At 39.3% G+C, this 19,905-nt stretch overlaps 1 protein-coding gene across 1 annotated transcript in view; it reads left to right on the top strand.

Moving 5' to 3' along the window:
- Nucleotides 1-19,905, top strand: part of DPYD (dihydropyrimidine dehydrogenase) — a 366,851-nt gene that overhangs the window by 213,879 nt on the left and 133,067 nt on the right. The window contains exon 14 of the mRNA XM_037404065.1: nt 5,345-5,509. Coding sequence (XP_037259962.1) covers nt 5,345-5,509 — 165 coding nt within the window. The remainder of the gene's footprint in view (nt 1-5,344; nt 5,510-19,905) is intronic.

The following is a 19,905-nucleotide window of genomic DNA, read 5'->3' as shown; positions in this document are numbered from 1 at the left end:
GTCTTACTCAAAACCTTAATTGTGCTGCAGATACATCACAGAAAACACCTGTACTTCAGGAGTGAATACCTGTAAAAGTGGTTAAGGTATTAATTAAAGGTACAATTAATCAATTCTCTTTCCATATCCAAAATATAAATGTCTGTGTGTTCTCTTAAGCAACCTTATTATTTCAGGTGTTCATTAAAATTCTGTTAGCTGAAGTACTTTGGGAAAAATGGGCAGAAAAAGAATGTTTCTGGCTCTGCAAATCAATAGAAACACATCAGAGCTTTGATATGAAAAATCATACAGATTAATCCTTTTGATTCTTCTTATTATATTTGCCTAATGTAACTACATTAATTGAATAGGCATGAGGTTGTGGTATAGCTCTTGGGGGACTATTTTTATATATTCCTGCAACTGACCTCTTTACACGTTTTTCTGCAAACTTCTTTTTTTTTAGTGAGACATGATTATGAAACAAGAAGTGAACTCAGTTAATGAAGAGCTGTCTTCTTGATTCCCCTAAAACAATAACTCTGAGATAGAGGTGAATGGCTTGATTCATTTCAACGGGTCATTAACTTCCACACCTACAGATGACAACATTAATATTCACAATGTGAATTATTTCTCTGCTGATTAGTTTAGAAGAAACACACAATGAATGTACTTGTCATACGATCTAATGCTCTGCTGGACACCCCTTTGGATCCCTTAAAATTCAAAATGTCCTGCTGCCCAAACTTAAAGAGTCTCGCAGTTTAAACAGCCTGGTTGTGTTTTTATAATACAAAAATCTGTGGCAATTATTAACTGCAAGTGTGGACAGTGTGAAACAAAACAGTTCTGGGTGACTAGTAAGGCATGTGCTGATGTATTGATTTGCACCTTTATTTAAATTTAACTGACTAAAAACTGCTGAGTGTTTGGGCTTTATCTTTAAGATGTCTCAACCCTCCCAGCCCATTAGACTGAAGTAGTTTAGAGTTCAATGATCTGATTGCAGAGTTCAGAGATTATTAGAGCAAATGGGGACTGATCAATGCCTTGGGTCTTTTTTTTTTAGTGTTAATTAATTAATCAACGGGAACAGAAGTATATGTGTAATGCAAATTAACTCAGTCTCAAGTTACTAGAATACCAGAATTGTTCATAAGCAGAGAAGAGGAATCCAAAAGCAGCAGGATATAGATGCTTTTATCTGTGTAACATCACTTTCTTAGGTGATGTCCTGAGCTAGGTATCTTTGAGGGATTGATATGATTGTTTCTGGTGTGCTCTCTTGGGGAAAAGAATTGGCTTTTGAAGCAAAAGAAGAAATTTAGTAACTGAAATATTCATGATTCATGTTTGGCCCTTGATTCCGTTTGTTGTCACTGTTTCTCTTCATTTGCATTAACGCCCCCAAACCAGGTTGTTTTGCTGTAATCTAGTACTGAATACAGTATCCCTAATCCCCAAGTCTGCATTCATTTGCAAGATTTCCCCATGAAACAAATTGATTTCCTGTGGACTATTCTGTTTACCTTTGGCAGTAATTTTTTAGCCTTTTTTTCCATGGCTTTGTCTTTTGGTGTTCTCCCCTAGTTGCTCTTTATTAAAAGTCTTCTATCCTTGGTCTTCAGAGTACATGAAAGCTTTGTTCAGTTTTTCCCAAGGACTGTTTATTGCTTCCACTGCGTGGGGAGGTAAGAGACTTGATTTGTTTTGGAGTTTGGGGACATTCTCCTGTTCTTCTGTATGTGGACCTCTGCTTTCAACTGCAGGCAGGGACCAGACTAACTCATCAGTCAGGTCATCTCTCTGTAGCAGTCAGATTGTTTTAGAATCCAGGAGGTTTTTAGGTTCAAGCTTTGAAGTGCTTCCTTCTTGCTCCAGTTCCATTGTGGCTTTTTATGCACACACAGTCTTTATGAATCAGAAAAGGGTTGTGCACATAGCCAGGATACAAGGAAAAGCTGGGATTTCAGAAGAGATAAGGAGTGATCAGTGCCAGCATTTGGCTGCCGATTTCTACAAATAGCAAAAATCAGTATTCCATTTAAACACCAGAAGATGGTCTGTGACAAACCCCGTGGGGTGGAGGGCTATGGCTACTTCAGCTGCTCTGGCCTTCGCTGTTTTGGAGATGGCAATAACATTTGGCCAGCCACCAGAATTTCCTCTCTCAGTGAAAAGAACCTGTGATCCCATGTGAAATGTGCTCCAAGGGCCATGGCACGTGAAGTTGTCAGGGCCCAGCCAAGTGGTCCTTTGCCCAGCTATCTCTCTGCTCAGCTTTCCCAGCCACGGTGGGAGGCAGAGGAGGAAGGCGATAGTAAGGCATGTTCTGTGTAGGTATTTCACACTCATCTCAGAGAGACAATTTTCTTTTCTCTCACTTGTGTGATTTTGTTCTATGTGTTCGGAGACAGATTCCCTGAATCATCACATAAGTTATAAATTCCATTTTGTTTCCATGAACTGTGAGTCTCCTTGTGTCTGGGGCTGTCATGTGCTAACAAGAGACAGGGAGGTGCCAGTGTGTCAGTCATTACAGACTCTCTCCATCGAGTTTACTCGGAGCTAGGAGAGGCAAACCAGGAATGGGATCCTAAATAAGAACAGCGTATCCCTCTCAGGGGGCATCAAGACAAAGCAGCCAGGTGGTAATGTTTGGATTCCAAAGCCAGGAAGGATTTTTGGAAGCAGAAGCAGCATGGTCAGGAAAGACTAAGTGATGCACAGACACGGCTGAGGGGCCCTGTGGCGCAGAGGCAGTAGGGAAGCCGTGGGAGCCGCCATTTGCAGGAGCAGCAGTCTGCTGGGGGGCAGGGAGGGCAAGGTCCCTGAGCTCCAAAGGGGGCTCGCAGAACTTCAAGGGAGACTCACGTGTGAGGAAACCTAGGCAGAGATGTACGTCTGTTTACCATTTCATGTGGCTCTGTGTAGCTCTTGTGGACATGAAAGTGAAAAGTGGCTGCTTTGGGGACTTTTCCAAGGTCTGTGCGTTTACCTGATTCAGCTTTGCAGGATCCTGGAGAGGTAAATTGTCACTCAGATACTGACTGTGACTGAGCTCCAGGAAAGAGTGAGGCAAGGCTGTGGGGATTTGGCAGCAGTCACAGGGTCTGAACAGGGGTCTCTGCTCTTCAAAGAGAGAAGGGATAGCCTGGAGACCCACAGCAGACAGAAAAACTTCAGAGTGCTTTTGCATGGAAGCAGACTGAGGCTTTGTGGGTGTCCCACGAGAGGCATAATTTAGGCTGTAATATCTCAGTCTTTGAATTCTTACCTGTAGTAAAATGAGAGAGGCTGGAAGAAGAACAAAACATGCACGTAGCGAGATGACAAACAGTACCATAGGTGGCTCCAAGCGTTGTCTGGCATGCACACGTACACAAGCCAGCCACAGAATGGGAATCATGCCACATGCGTCCTACCATCATTTGCACTGAACCCAAGAATAATAATTCCCACCAAGAGGCAGGCTGTTAGCGCAGGCTTAGTGCCATGCTACTGTAGCTACATAGCTTCTCGCTGCTGTGGAGCGCTGGAAAAGGAAGCTCATGGTCGCTTGCAGCACGGTCAGAGTAACTCCTAGCTGCTGGCCGGTGGCCGTGTGCTCCCTCTGCTTGCAGGGGCAAGGCCAGGTCACCAGCACTAACGTCGTTGACTTTGCACGTTGTGTCAGGCTGGATGATGTGGTGGCAGGGGCCTGTAGGTACGAATAGCTTTCTGGGATGAAGTCAGAGCACAAGCTCCTCCGAGGCAATTTAAAAAGGAGTGAAATGCTCAAGAGGATAATGCAGAGCAAACTGATGTAAATGATTCTTCTGCATAAACTGCAATTTTTGTAATTTGTTTTGGGAGTGAGGGGAGTGTACTTTGCTGTTTGGTTTTGGTTTGCATAAATTCAGAAAATGTTGTGAATTATTTTTTTTCTGAAAATATGATTTAACTGTTGAAAGGGAGCTGAAGCTTTTGTGATGAAGGGGAAATACTATGATAGGAAAATTCGGGATTATTGTGATGTCCATGTTCCAGACTTATTAGACCTGAAAATAGATGAACTGGGGAGATTACTTTGTATAATTTCTACATATGTAAATGGGCATATAATTATCCATCAGTTTAAAATATTAGTGCATATTTACTGTATAATAATTAATTCAACTTTATACGCAAATGAAGATTGCCTCAAATTTACATACAATGTGAAGAAAAGTCCCTTTATCCTTTGTAACTGCAGCATTTGGCAGGTTCAGGAATAAATAATCTTTTGTGGCAAGGGTATGCCTTATCAAACATATGCAGATCAGTGCTAATTAATGCTAATTAAGGTTTCCTGTCTATCTAGTTGGAAAAACGTCCAAATGTTATGAAATCCAGTTAGTATGCCTATTACCCTAATTGTTTTATATGGGATGGTTCTTAATTAAAATATGTAAATTGACCTTAATTGCTATATACTAATGGAGGTTCATGTTATCTCACTAAAAATGACAAGATGGTGGGAGGGGTACTTAAACAAATAGTTCTGATACATTTGTAAATAAATGACCCTTACTCAAAATTATTTTTAATTGGAAATTGGCAAAAGGAACATTTTGCCATCTATGTTTCTCTTTAGTTTTAAATAATTGCGGAATTTACAGTTCTTTGTTAATGTAGATACGGTGACATTGCAGCTTAATTAAGACTACTAAACAAGTCAACATTTTGTGTGTTTACTGTATGTTTCAAAATTGTTTGCTAACCTCATGGTGACCTTCAGAAATATCGTGCTTTACAGTATTGTTCTTAATTTTCACTAATTTTGGTTTTATTTTTTTATTTTGATCTCTTCTATTCATATAATTGCATTTGTGAAGCTTGACACACCACTGTACTTTTACTGGTGACGGGACCTGTGACCCTGACTTTTCAGCAGAGAGGCTGATGGGGCAGCACCTCTTTGCACTTCACCTGTTAGTGCTGGATATGGACTTTGATCATCTTTGGGGAGGATGGGTCACATGTATGCTGTTACGTTACAGGCCAACGCAGTTTTTTACACAGTCTTGTATGTCCTCTATCCAACACAACAGCGTTACTTGAATGATTTTTTTGTATAGCAGTTTATAGGTGCCCCACACTAGCGTTTGATAGCTACCATACAGTTTCACACACAACAGCAAACATTTTTCTCCTCTGTTGTAGAGAATCTAATTAGAGAATCTGCTAATTCAGAGAACTGGCCTAGAATTGTAGTTTTTACTCACGATAACAGTATTTTTGAAACAACTGATACATTTAAGTTTATGTTGTTTCATGGACATCTCTGATGTATGCCTTGCCTTGCAAAATCGATCTGAAATGTTTCACTGTTTTGCAGGATATCGTGACCAACGTTTCTCCAAGGATTGTACGTGGAATTACTTCAGGTCCTTTGTATGGCCCAGGCCAAGGCTCTTTTCTAAACATTGAACTGATCAGCGAGAAAACAGCAGCATATTGGTGTAAAAGTATTGCTGAACTGAAGGCTGACTTTCCAAACCGTGTAAGTACCGCTCAGTCATAAAGATGCAACATACTTATTTAGAATCTCCAGTTTACAGATCTGTGAAAACTCAGCTATTTAATATTTATTAAATAGAATGCCAATTGCTTTATTGACATGAGTATGTTATTAAAAACCAGAAAAGCCCATTCAAATAATCCTTATGATGGAAAATTCTGTGAAATGACTGTTACACAAATAGAGAACAGTCATGATTTTTTAGTTAGGCTGATGTTTAGATTCAAATAGATAGTATCAAGGGAAAGACTTGATCCCAGTGTGGATGCTTCTCAGTTCTGTTGTGAATAATTTTGTGTTTAAGATCATATTTAAAGATGCAACTTATAATAATCTTTGCTGTTGTGAATTGAATTTGATCATAAAAGGAATCTTTGTTCTTTTCATTCTTAATCCAAATATGAAAGATACTTCTAATGTTTTTATAAGCAATTGGCTACTTTAGGAGAAAAAAACCCAATACTGACTTAAGGTTAAATTCACTACAAGGGTAGATTTTTTAAGAGTATTCTTGGCAATGGGAAATGTCTGTCTAGAAGGTAATAATCGAAGTTGGGAGCAATGACACTGCCAGCTGGTGTAAATGGTTTTCAGCTACTGTTCTTGTGAATAAGAACAATGAGGTGGACAGTAAAATTCTCCTCAATCATTATCTCAAATGAGTAGAGCTAGAAATCCCAGAACCTACATAACTTCTGTCTTGAAGTTATTACCTCCATGGCTCAGCTATGGACAAAAGAAGTGAATGTTCCTTAATGTATTAAGATATGAAGACAATCAGTTGTTTTTTTTTCTTATTCCTGGAGTTTAAATGTATACATCAGCAAGTATAAAAATGTTTAAACATGTTGTATTGATAGTAAAAGTGAAGTGCTGTGTGTTTAATAACTACTTCACAACGGATGGACTGTGTGTTTCTCTGCTGAGGTTCATGTTGCTTTATTTACTGTGACTGAGCTTCGTAATACTGAATGTGTGAATTGAAAGAAAATACTGTAATTTTCTGATTTTTGTTTTAATGTCCTTTTGTCAAAGTCCTGGGTATTTTATGCAGGCAGACTGTCAGCCGCTTCTGCTGTGGGAATGGTCTCCTATTGCAGTCTTCACCAAAAATCTATTACATCACTTTGTGCTTCAGGCCAAACTGTTCTTTCTGTGAGGAAAAGCACTAGCAACATTTAAAAAACAAATAATTTGAATTTTCTGAGACCTAGCCTCTTGTGTGGGATGAAGAAGTCCCACTCTTCCACAGTTCCCGGGGTGAGCATCTTCTGATTATCCCTCCCTATGTGAGTTATTACTGTGAGAATGTGAATTCAGCTCCTGCATGTTGGCTGTGGCTTCTGCTGTGGCATCTTTGAGGTTCGTAACACCTGTGTGGGCATGGGAGAAGCAGCACCCAGCAGCAGCTTACGGGGATTTTTAAAACATGCCCGTGAACTTATCTAGGAACTGTCATAATTATAATGGTAAATTTGTTGCTAACTGAAAACAGGTATTTGTTCCTTGAGTAGAAATGTGATTATTTAGAAATATTCTGTATAATTAGAGCTTACAGATATTCCCCCCACCCCCAGTTCCTGTACACTCCGCTAGAAAGGCTTTTTAAACTTGATGTGTTTTCTTACAAGCAAAATCAATTTCTGAGAACTGTTTGGGTGAGCTTAATTAGCAAACTAAGAATGACATTTTCTTCTCAAATGAAGGCCAGAGTTGAGGACACAGGTGATCATGGTAAAAAAAACTTACCTTGCTACGGTAAATAATAAAAACAAAGCAAAATTTATACATAGTTACTTTTGCTATGTAATACAAGTAATTTAAGGTAAGATTTATCTTACAGATGAGGATATGAGCAAAACAGCTACCTTACTAGAAGGTTATTCCACAACAGCATCCTGTCTGGTGCCATTAGCCAGAAATGAACCATAACACGCAAAAAGCAGCTAAGTTCCCCCAAGAGAGGCTAGTATTTAAACTAATTTTTGCAAGGGGTTGTGCAAAAAAGGACCAGTCACAGCTCAGTGAATAATGTCACTTAATAGTGACGTGTTGCCTCTGTAGATCAGGAACTAGCATCTCCCTTGTGCTGTCATCACCCCTTTAGTGGGTGGCCTCATTCTTTGACTGTTCTGACTCCTAATTCTTGCTTATAGCTTGCAGTTATCTCTGACTGGCAGTCTTTCCTGGTCTTCTCTTCCATTAGCTTCTCCCTTTGAACCTGAACCTACTTCGAGTGGACTAGTGCAAAAGCTGCCACCAGCAGAAACTTGCTTGAATGCCATGAGTAGTGAATTAAATATTTGTAAGGGTCCAAGCAGAGGAAAAAGCAGAAAGAGAAAGTGTCTGGATTTTATATGTTTGCTTGTGGAGTATCATCAAAAAGTTTTGCTGTTTCAATTTGGGATCTTTTTTAATTGAGTTAATTTAATATCACTTTTACTGGTTGGTTGGTTTTGTTTTGGTTTTTTTTTCAGAAAACACGCACACAAAGAAGTCAGGTGATATGCATAGTAAAGGCCCAAGATTACTTTTTTTTGTTACTTTATTTTTTTTTTTTTTTAATCAGGTGCTTCTCTGTTAAAATGATTTGCAATTACAAATGGGATTTCTGGTACTTCAGTCATCTCAGTAAGGTATTACTTCAGCAACTTGGCTGAGACCATTTAAGATATATGGTATTATTCAGCATTCATTCTTAAATTTTCAAAGGATGCAGTTTTAAAAATGTTGTGACCACTGCTTCCCTGTATACCAAGAAAATATATAAGCTATCAGTCAGAGAGCTGTGAAAGTGAGAAGAAAATTGGTGTGTTTGTGTTTGCTGTCGTCTTTTTACTTTTTCAGATATTGTGGTTTTACTTCTTTGGAGCCTGTCTTTGTGATAGCCAAACATCTTCCTTACACGGTTAACTAAGGTGGTTTTTTTTTAAGAGATTCTGTTAAGTATTTATGTTTTTCTGTCTTCTGGCCACACATAGCATTTGATGCCACAGGATTTATCATTCTGTGCAATTATTAATCAGGATAAAATGGGGTGGTGGTGTTCTTTATTAGTAGAGACTGAAAACTTGACAGTGAGAAAAGATTGAACAGTTATTAATTTCATACTCTTAAATTTAATATTCAAATATCCCTTCTTCATTAGTATAAAGCTGCCAGCTTATTGGCAAATTTTGCAGGCCCGCTCTCCCAAAAAAGGTTGTTTGTGAAGTGTTATATTAATATAAAACTCAAGAAAAAGTGAAAGAAAAATATCAATAATCAAAATTTTAAGATTTAAATTTCATTACTGCTGTTTGAGGGGAGTGACTGCTGAAACCACAATCATAGTTCGGTAGTCTGTTCTCTTTACTCCCTAAAACAGAGGGACATTTTGAGCCAAGGAAGGCAACTAAAAGCTGTTCCTGTGTAATACAAATATTACCTCAACAGCATAATGAGAAATGGGAAGAGTCTCCCTTTCCAAGGCCTGCTCAGATGGGTTTGAAATGGCAGAGGGGAGATTTGGAGGTGGTGAGCAAGTGGCTGGGGGGGGTGGGGGGGCTTAGCTGCTGAATGGGAGCAACCCATCATGGGTGGGAAATGCATGAAGTTGTCAGTTTGTGTTAAAAGGACTAGACCGTAAGTTGGACACGCAATATTTGAAGTGTTTTAGGTAGCAGGGCAAAAGAACTAATGCTAATGCCCCAACATGTCCTGTTTTCATATTTTATTTGCCAAAGAGGTACTTGATTATACAGTGTATTGATGTGCTTTCCAGCCAGTATATGGCTGAAAAAAAATGGTGTTTTATGGTATATTCAATAAATTAGTTTACTTAAAAAATATTAATTTGGCCAAGAAGAACTCACCTAATGATATGATCAGGAATGACAACTGTGCAGGAAAGAAACCAAACAACCACTTTTACTTCAGCAAAACTTTGCAGGCTTGAATCAGTAGAAAGTGTGGCTGAGAAAGTTGAAAAGAAAATCATAAAACTTGGAAGAGAGCTTACTGCTGAAATTCTATATTCACCTACTTGACATTAGCTACAATATGGCCATTATTTGTGCCGGGAACCATGAATACTGGCAGTGGCAGTACATCTTTGTGTGCCAGTAACACAGTGAAGCTGGCAATCATGAGAATCATTTTTGGTGATTGGGAGGGAGTGGGATATATTGGTGGTAGCACTTTTTTCATCGGAAAAAGCATACAAACTGCTGCTGTTCCTCATCAAACCCTTTTGCTCACCATAACTCAGCCTTCTCATTTGAGTTGGTAAGCCACCTACTTACACAGATGTCTATTCTTCTAGTCCCAAAGGCATGTCTATATATTTACACTACCTAGTAGCTGGGCAAATATTTTAAGGTTGCATACTACACTGAGACCTCTTTAGCATTTACACTGGGGAGAACAAGCATGAGAAGAGCAGGGTTTGAAAAGGGTAAAACACTTCTCTCTGGAAAAATGTGAGCTGGGGTTTCAGTAAGAAGGCAATGGACGCAGTTGCCAGGTAGTCTTTCTCTACTCTCCCAAAACTGTAACTGATGCCCTGTAGATGATAAAAAAGTAAGCAAATTAATGAAAAATCTCAATATGCAAATTAATTTGGGTCTGAGTATGTTCAGTAGCTCAAAGCAGTACAGATAAAGTGCTTTGAAAGGACATTGAATGAAATAAAATAGATTGCAGAGGAAATGTCATTCCCTACAGGGCTAACAGAGGTCCATCACAAACAAGCAAATGTCTCAGAAATTTGTACTGCAAGGAAGAGCTGGGGTCTTGGAAGAAGATGCCAAATAGAGTCTTTTTCAATGTTGCTCTATTATTATACTGGAAGTCTTAAAAGTAACTTTTTGGCCTCCTGACTGAGCACAAATGAGTTTGTGCTGCTGCATGGCTCTAAGGAACATACACAGGATGCCAGATTGTGCGCTGTGACACTGACTGTGTGATTCAGATAAGTGTCGTGACATGTTAATTGAGAAACTTCTTCTACTAGAAACATCAAGTACTTTTGGACCCCAAAACTAAGCTCAAAACTCTTTGTCATCTTAATGTTTGTTCTGCTGCTTTCAGAATGTTGCTGACAGTCTCTCTGACAGTTACTCAGCAGAGAGCAGCTTTTCAAGGCTGAAACTGTTAAAGACATATTTTCGTTCAACATTTTGTTCAGAATGTCCCAGGAACACCTGTCAGGAGTAGCCGTGCTAGGGAGCGTGTGGGAACAGATCGCTGGATCCTGGGCTGATAACCAACTTCTTTGTAGCATAGGGGGTTTTGGTTTGCTTTTTTTTTTTTTTTTTTAAATCTCCTGAAATGGTGTAATTATATTGTGCAAGTTTTTTTCTGCTATAGAGGTATGAGGCAGTGAGGTTTAGTTTGGTTCTGGTGTTTGGGGTTCTTTTGGTTTGTTTGTTTTTTCTTGGTTTTTTTTTTAATAAATTTAGGCAACAAAACCAAATTTGTTTTTATTTTACTGTGAGGGTAGGAGGAAATGAGGGGTTACAGAGCAAGAAAAATACAGTTGAACAAGCATAAGGGAGTACCTTGCTCCTGTAACTTTTGCTGCAGGAAAATGCAATGTTCAAAAAGATTTCCTGAAGTTATAAGGTGACCAGAATATCTAAAATTGCTGTAGAACTCCTTTGAGACTTAAAATTAAGAGACATTAGGTGGAAAAGTCTTTAAAATACAGAGGAATCATAGGCTTCACAGCTTTGCTGTGAGGAGAAGGTCAAAGTTGGCTTTCTCACTAGATGTATTAGGAATAATTTGTGTATTTTTGCAGGCGTTATTATAGCTTTCACTTCTGATGAGTGTTCAGAGATCTGTGGGATGTTGTGTGGAGAACATAGTATTTACATTTAGAGATATCAGTGACTGACTTGATTCAGGTTATAAAAGTTATAGTTTGTTTTACCATTTGGGTTTCAAATTTGAAATACTTGGGAATTTGGAATAACATTTTTAATACAGATAATTAGGTGAGGTAGAACCTTCATCTTTGTCTTTGTAGGAGTCATGTTCAGAAGTGAAGATCAGATTGTCAGCCAGCTGCTCTCCTTAGGGCTAGTACAGATAGCTTTGCCTTTCCATCATGAAGAAATGATACTTTGTACTCCAAATACCCCGTGGATGCATGCCTGGGTAGGTACGTCGCAGACATTTTGACAAGCCACACCACCTGCAAACCTGGAATAAAACATTTCCGAACATCCAGGCAGGGCTGCGGCCATGTGGACCTCACTGGTAACCACAGCATGCAATGCAGCGTGGGCCTGAGTCAGGGGCTGCGTGTGCTCTCAGGCCTGCCGGAGGACCCTTGCTGGAAGCCCAGATGCTTGTCCACAGGAACTGGAATGGACAGAGCGCAAGGGGAGGGACCCACAAGCCAGGCTGCCTAGAAGCTTACACACTCCATATCACGGATGTGCCCAGCAGTGTGGAACAGGTACCTGGGTTCCTTTCTTTGAATTTCAGATCCACAACTCACACTAAAAAACTCCAGAAGTTGTTATTGCTGCAGCTTAAACTTCCCAAAGCCAGCCGTCATGGATGCTTGGTAGGAGGTGAAAAAACCCCCACAGCAGTTGTTAAATTCACCATATGGAAAAGATCCCTTTCACTACAGAAACCTGGCAGTAGGCCTAGTCCCTTAACATCAGAGGAAATCCTAGATGAAGAGGGAGGGCAGGTTGCAATAAGGTGCTCATGCTGGTTACCTCACCCAGGAACTAAACGTCTTGGCCCTAGCTAGTGTGGAGTGCAGGAATGGCCAGGAATTTCCAATAACTGCTGTGGTGGGTAAAAGGGAAGAGGCCCTGGAGCATGGAGCATATGACTGCCTTCCTTCTTTTGATTCGTTCTTTACCACAAGGAAGAGGGAGGATGAAAAGCTGTACAGAAAGATGTTCCTAGAGGAGAGAGAGGAGGGAGCTGATGGGAGGAAGAGCAGGCATGTTCACAAAGGAGTTCTGCATAATTCAGGGGAGCTTCCACTCCCCCTGTCTAGAGGGCATCCTCCTTGCTGCTGGTGTTGGTCCAGCTCTTCCTGAGCAATCAGGGCACATTTTCCTCCATGCAGTCTAAGGAGGAATTCAACAAAACCTCTGATTTACACAGTGGATTTGCACCAGAAATGCCTGTCCATTTCTGTAGGCACAGCAGTTTCTATTTGCAAGTGTAAGTGAACAAAAACAGAGGCTAGTAACAGGAATGTCGATGTATTGGGTCTTTGAGATTGCATTTTCTTATAGGGAAGGAAGTTTTCTGAGAAAGGCTTTTCCACAAGGCATAAAAAATGCTGAAGCCTCATATGACCTGAATATTAATAGAGATGGACTGAGCTACAAAGTATGGTGCTGTAAATTTTCAGTTCTTGAGGCTTAGGTGTTAGTGGGGGGGGGGGGGGAAAAAGGGAAAATACAGGAAAATTCTCATTGATCATCAGCATTTTTCAATAGTAGTGTTGGCTATAGCAGATCTCCTTGAGGCTTGAAAAGTAGCAAGAGTTGGCACGGGGTCAATGTAACACCTTTTTTCTGGGAGAGATCAGGTGAACTACAGACCTAAAAACTTCGATCCTTGTATGCAAATTGGTAGAATCTGTTCTAAGAAATAGAATTAATAAAAAGAAAAAAAAAGAAGGAAAAAAAAAAAGAGTAAAGAAACTCCATTTGTAGTAAGCCACGCCTTAAAAAATTACTTTGAGGACATCAAGAGACTCAGCTGATAAAGTGAGCTTGGGTTTCCAAAAGTGTTTGGTAGGGTTCCTCATTGAAGGATTTGAAAGACATTAAGTTACTATAAAATTAGAAGGAAGAAACCCCCATGAATAAATAACTAGTTAAACATAGGAAACAATGTTAAGGAATAAATACTCAAATTTTCACAGCGGATAGAGAGCTCCAGTAAAATTCCCTAGGGATCTGTGCTGTGTTCTGTGCTGTTTATTATGTTTATTAACAATCTGGAAAAGAGAGAATTTCAAGAATGTAAAATTTGCTGGTAATAGTAAGTCTTGTAGGGAGATACAGATGAGAGCTGACTATAAAGGGTTGTGAAGGATTTTGCATTACTGAGTGACTGGCCAATGAACTGCCAGATAAAGTTAAATGAAGATAAATGTAGTATGCACATAGGATAAAACAGTACTAAATTTGTATATACAGTGATTGATTGTAAGCTAACTATGCTAGGGTTACAGTAGAGAGCACTATGAAAATCTCAGCTTAATGCTGAATAACATTGAAATAAAGTATATCAAACACAGAATTTCTGGGAGAGGAAGAGAGAACAAAGCAAAAGCCATCACTATGCCAGTGTATTGATTCTTCTTTTTTTTGCACATTTTGAATACACTGTGCAGTTCACGTTTTTCTGTCTCAGCGAGGGTGCAGCTGGATTGGGACCGGGAGGGTGATAGGTAGGAATGAGCAGTAGGAGACACTTCACCATGTGCCAGCGTGGCTGCGGAGCTCATTCTTACAGGGCATTGCCGGTGCCAAAGGTACCTATGGGTTGAGAAAGAACCAGCTGGAAAAATTATTTAGAGAAGGCTATGCAGTGCATCACCTCTGGCTCAGGGAATTCCCTCTTAAAAGCTCAGAGAGGTTTCTCAGGAAATAACTGCCGTAAGCTTGCCCTAGAGAGCTGCTGCTGCTGCGTGTCAGGGAAGGGGTACTGAGCTCCGTAACCCATTCTTGTGGGTTTACCTTGCTGATGCACAAAGAAGAGCTGTTCGATTTGTACCCAGGATGAGAAGCCCTCTGCTGCCTCTCAGTCCTGTCTCAACCTTTGGACCATTGTGCCTGTATTACATTTTGACAACCTGATTAGCATGTAACTACATCACTTGAACTCAAGCTGAGATGAAGATATATTTTTTACTGGTTCGAAATGATGTGCTAAGGGTTTTGTAATTCAAGTGCTGTCTTCAATTTATGAAGTTTTAGAAGGCTGCATTTCCAGAGGGTCACCACAGATGATCCTACATCTAGAAACGCAAGAGAGTCTGCTAAAAATATAACAATATACCCAGAGACAGTGTTCATATATGTTCATGCATGTTGAAACGATCATGCAGTACATGTCATATTGATTGGTCCCAACTGCCACAATATTAATTTCAGAATTTTTTGTCATTGTTGTTTTAATAATATGGTTATTCATCTGGCAAAGAGGTGGAAACACACACTCTGGCCATCCATCTGAGGGAATTTTATTTTAGGAAAGCACCTATCTTTTGCTGGAAGCTGCAATTTGTAACTGAAAATAGAATTGCATGGTAAATTCAGTGAGAATTTTACAATCAATCTCTGATTCAGATGTACATGTATGTGGTGACAAATTAGGACCTTGAGGAGAAATGTGAGAGGATCTTTTATGTTTTGCACTTGGAAACTACTGCTTTGTTGAGAAACCTGTCAAACTAGTTCAGTGCAGAACTGTACTTTCATCCTATGCATGTTATAAAACTGTGACTTATTTTGTTTTACTTTCACAGCTAAGGTTTGACAAATAGTAAGTAGTTCAGTAAGGCAGAGGACTATTTGTACATACGCTAAGAATATACTTTTGATTTGAAGAGTGAGTTATCGATCCCTACAAGAAAAGAACAGTTTTCACAGTTTTGTAAGGACTATGAACGCATCTTTAAAACTTAGCCTTAGGGTAAGAACTAGGAGAAAATTAAAGCAGTTTCTGAAATACTTCACCAACCATCTCCTAGAAAATGACCCAATCTGCTTGATTATTGGAAAAGACAAACTCCTTAATGGCTAGCATCAGCTGATGCTGGTTCAGGATGTGCTTTGGCTGTTGCTGCTAAAAATTCCCTTTTTTGAAGAGATATGTGAATGGTCATTAAGCAGGAGTATTGACAAAGGAAATGCACTAAACATAAAGACAGTGTGATTAAAAAGATATTTCTAGAATGTAATTCTGCTGACAGTGACATGAAGAGTTGCATATTTTTGTTCATCTTACTGAGATTCAAATTTCCTTTTATTTTTCTATGCAGACCATTATTTAGAGAGAAAAGACAAGCTCTTAAAATCCCCAACTGTTTTCTCAGTTTGGTAAGTTACTGTGTGCACAATAGAGTCCTGCGAAATGATCTGTGAAATCCGGCTGGGTATCAGGCAGAGCATTCATTCTTTCTAGAAATGTCCTCCGTAAACTGCCAACAAAGGAAATGGCATCATGTGTTAAAAAAAATCTGTACACTAAGAAGTCCATTTCACACACACTCCCACCCCCAATCTGTGCTTAAAATAGCAATAACAACCTTGGTGCAGGGCGTTTCCTGGCAATTAATAACTGGCCAGGGTTAATGGCCCTCAGCAGTGCCTCGGGCCATCAACTCCTCCCAGCCAGTCATTACTCCCTGGGAAATGCCCTTTTCTGGGTAGTTACTGTTTTAATATTAGGATGTACAAGTTGCCATTGGATGGGGAGAAAATGACCTTGTGGCAATGTTAAAAAATAACCCCCCAAATGGCAAAATTTAAAAAGTATTAACAGCCAGTGATCCATCAAAACTAAAGTCTAAATTCTGTAAGAATGGCAAAATTCTGCTAGCCTTATTAGCTGTGCAACATAGTTATCCCCCAAATACTTCTCCCCAATTTCCATTTCTTGTTTGTCATAGGCAATTGGTTAAATTACAACATTTGACCTTTTAAAAGGCACAGTAGCTTTGACATTCACTTATATCGGCTGTGATACGATTTTAGTCTTGTATGAGGCACTGAGTGTATGTGATTTAGGTAATTTTGCTTTTTCTCTTTTATGTAATATATATGACAATAATAATAATAAAGCAAATTTATACCTGATAAAAGTAGTAAGTGTGAGCTGTTCCTCTAGCCCGTGTTCTGCACTTAATTTCTGTGATGTGTTTTACATTTTGGGCATTCTGCTACAGCTCTAATGAAGAAAAATATGAAGGCTAGATCTATATTTAAAAGTCTTGCTCACATACTTATGTAGGCTAGGAATACTAAAAATAAAATTGCATCTAACTGCTGTCCTGGCAGAACCCTAGTGTAGATGCAGTTATACCATCAAACTGTTTATTTTTGTTCAGGAGCAAGTAAAGAGTTTACTTTACTGATAGGAACTGTGTCGATAGTAGGAGAGCTGGCTCTGTGCAGACATGTTCTAGCTTAGACAAGAAAAGCAGAGGCACATGCTTGAATCTATCACAATTGGAGCCAGCTTTTCATTCTGATTGACAGCAGCTGGACTATATCCCAGCCTCCTGTGCTTTCTGGGGAGGGGGGCTATGAAAAGATCTCAAATTCAGAGCGAAGTGTGGGAATAAAGTGTTCCAAGATGGTTTTTTTTTTTTTTCTTACCCACTGAGAGGAACATGTAGATTAGCAGAATTCTTAGTGGGCTCTGAACTGATCTTAATCTACACCCTCAACACTGCTGGTAGCTTCTGAACTTTTTATGCACATCGGGTTTAAGAACTATGATCATGAACTTTTACACAGTTTTCTTCATCAAACTTCTCGTATCTGTCACATTTCCATGTTCTAGATCTCGATTCACCCTGCTTTTATATTTTTATTCCTTTTTTTATGGTCTGGTTGAAACTAATGAACTGTAGTTGCTATTAAGGTTAAAGTAGCAGCTGCTAAACATCCAAATCAGGTGGCCAGCAGGACCCAAAAAGCAAAACTCTTTCTCTCTTCATACAGTGTTAGTCTCATATACTGTTACATGAACACAGACATGCCAACAGATACCACGGGACAGCAAATTCCTGAGTGTCAGTATTGTGACTACCAGTGTGCATAGTTGTAACTTGCAGCAAATACAAGCTAATTCAAGTTAATATGAATTTCTTTAATTTTGGACATAGCAAACTGGACAAACCTTGGGGTTTGAAAGAGCACTGAAGCACCTGATTGCTGCAGGTGTGCTGATGTATGGTGACTCAAAGCAGCAGGAACTTGTTTGTGCATCTAAACCTTGTGTGCATATCTAGTCGAGGTGGTATATTCTTTTAGTTGTTGAAGGAAAAATGTGACAGTAAGTACATATTTACTGAACACTTAAACCCAAATAAATATTTTAAAGGCTTCAAGGAGACCTAAATACATCCTTTGTTATGAGCTCATAAGTTAAATGTAAACTCTGAGAAACCAACAAGAGTCCTTTTCTATCCTATTTCCTGCCGCTGCACCTCTCAGTCTCACAACTCCCAGGAAGAATGCTTTTTTGCTGCTTTATTTTTACATCTTTCTCCTATTTTTTTAAGTGCAGGGTTCCTAATCTATTTCAAGTTTCATTTTCTTTTACTTCTTTTTATGTTTAGCATTTTTGTTATAAAACTGTAGTTACATTGATGGTTTCTGTCTGTACATAACAGCGAGTTAAGGTCTTAGGTTGGGGAAAAAAATTATACTGAAGCTTTATTCCTAAATTTCAGAGTAGTATTTCTAAAAATCTGCGGTGCTTTTCTTGGAGTACAAGAACTTGATAGACTTATTCTTAGCCACACCATTCTTGGCCACCTAGCCATTTATGCGAGATATACCTCCATATTACAATCTGAATATACTTGAAGAGTGTTTCATTTAAGTTAACTGCAGTTCAGGTGAGAGTATCTAGAGGGTGTGTGAACTTTATAGGTATCCCACATTTTTACCTGTGAGCAGCATGTGTATCACAAGATAAAGGATGGGCATTAAAAATAGATGTAAGTCACATTTGCATTCGCTTAACGTTGTACTGTCAGCATCCCTCTGGTTCCTAGGGCGTCTGCCTTTGATTCTGACAGAGGCATCCACATTTCATGTGATTTATTTATTTTCGGTTTATATTTTTTGGACCACACAGTCTCACTGCTGTATCATTGATAAAATCTCTCCAACGTTAGATGGCAGTTGGTCTTTTGGTGCTTTCATTTGAAAGAGACTATAATCCTATAGACTATTCAATGCCTTTTCATTTTGGAATGTCCAATCACATAGCAGTATGTTGAACAAGTTAGGTAACATTTTTATTAAACATCCAAATATTTAGTGAAAATAGTAAGGCCTCTTTCAGTTTCTCAGCACCTTCAAATAAGCTTCCCTAAAAGATGGAGTGGGTGGAACCAGCAGTTGAGGAGGAAAGATTAGTCAGAAGGTAGCTGCCAACTTCCAGCCCTTAATTTTGTATCTTCTTTGCTGCTGGAGCGTAGCCAAAAAACTACTTGGGTCATGAGACATAACAGCTAGCTACTTAAGTGAATTGTAATGTCTGTATATAAAAAAACATATCTACACACTCATGAGATTTTTCTGATCGTATCTCAGATGGGAGCACTGAAGACCTGCCATCATGGGGTTTGGTACATAGTGGCGCAGTTGTCTGCTGAATTTCTGGCCCTGCTGGGAGGTATCAGGGGCTCATAGGAAGGATAAATGAAGAGAGGCTGTTCAACAGAAAACATAGATTTTCATCATTACTTCTTGAAAATTTCTGTGCCTGACAGAAAGCAGAGTTTCCTTCTTTGCAAAGGGACTTTTAATATCATTTCCACTATGGAAATATTTATATATATGATTTTTTTTTTCCAAATTAAAATATTTATTTATTTTTTAAAGTTTTTGAAAAGAAGCATGTTTCTTGCTTGCCTCACCTTCTTATCTTCTGTCTTTTACCTTTTGAAAATTATGAATACATGTTACTGGCCAGAAGCTATTGAATCCTAGTTTGTTGCTAATTATTTGAAAAGCACAGGAATTAATTTTGTATAAGAAATGCTACTGTTGATACAGCTTTGTCATTAAATGAGCCTAGGGCTGCCATTAACATGAAACTAACAAGAAACAGTAGTCTTCCACAATGTCAGGAGGGCTCTTACTGATTTGTAGAGGTAAAAGCTGGGTAGGAATCGATGAATGCACGTGAGTGCATCTGGTATTTAGCTTTGCTGCAGTCTGAGGTTTGTGCATTGTGTGTGAGGTGGATGGCATGTTGTGGTTCTGGAGGTGGCCTTGCTGCTGGGCTGTGGGTCTGATCTGTCTCTCATTAGCAACTGAATCTTATGAAAAAGCAGAGCTGTGTGACCTTGGATAGTGGCAGAAAAAGTAGAACAGGTGACTGTGTTTGCTTTAGTACTCAATGAAGGGCGAGAACGAAATCTGAAGGTAGGTAGCAAGGAAGAAGAATAAACACAGTGGCCCTGCGAGATCACAGGAAGAGACAGTGGAGATAGCAATGAACCAGATCTCAAAAGAGAGCAAAGATGGTAGCTTGAAAACTGCATGAGAGAACAGAAGGCAAAATACGGAGATAAAAGACAGGTTTGAGCAAATACCAGACTGCAGCAGGTTCCAGTGCCTGGGGAAGGCTTGATAAGCTTAATGTCAGCTTGATAGGCT

This window comes from Falco rusticolus, chromosome 11 (assembly GCF_015220075.1).
Source record: "Falco rusticolus isolate bFalRus1 chromosome 11, bFalRus1.pri, whole genome shotgun sequence".
Taxonomy (NCBI): domain Eukaryota; kingdom Metazoa; phylum Chordata; class Aves; order Falconiformes; family Falconidae; genus Falco; species Falco rusticolus.
This window is presented reverse-complemented; position numbering and strand designations above follow the sequence as displayed.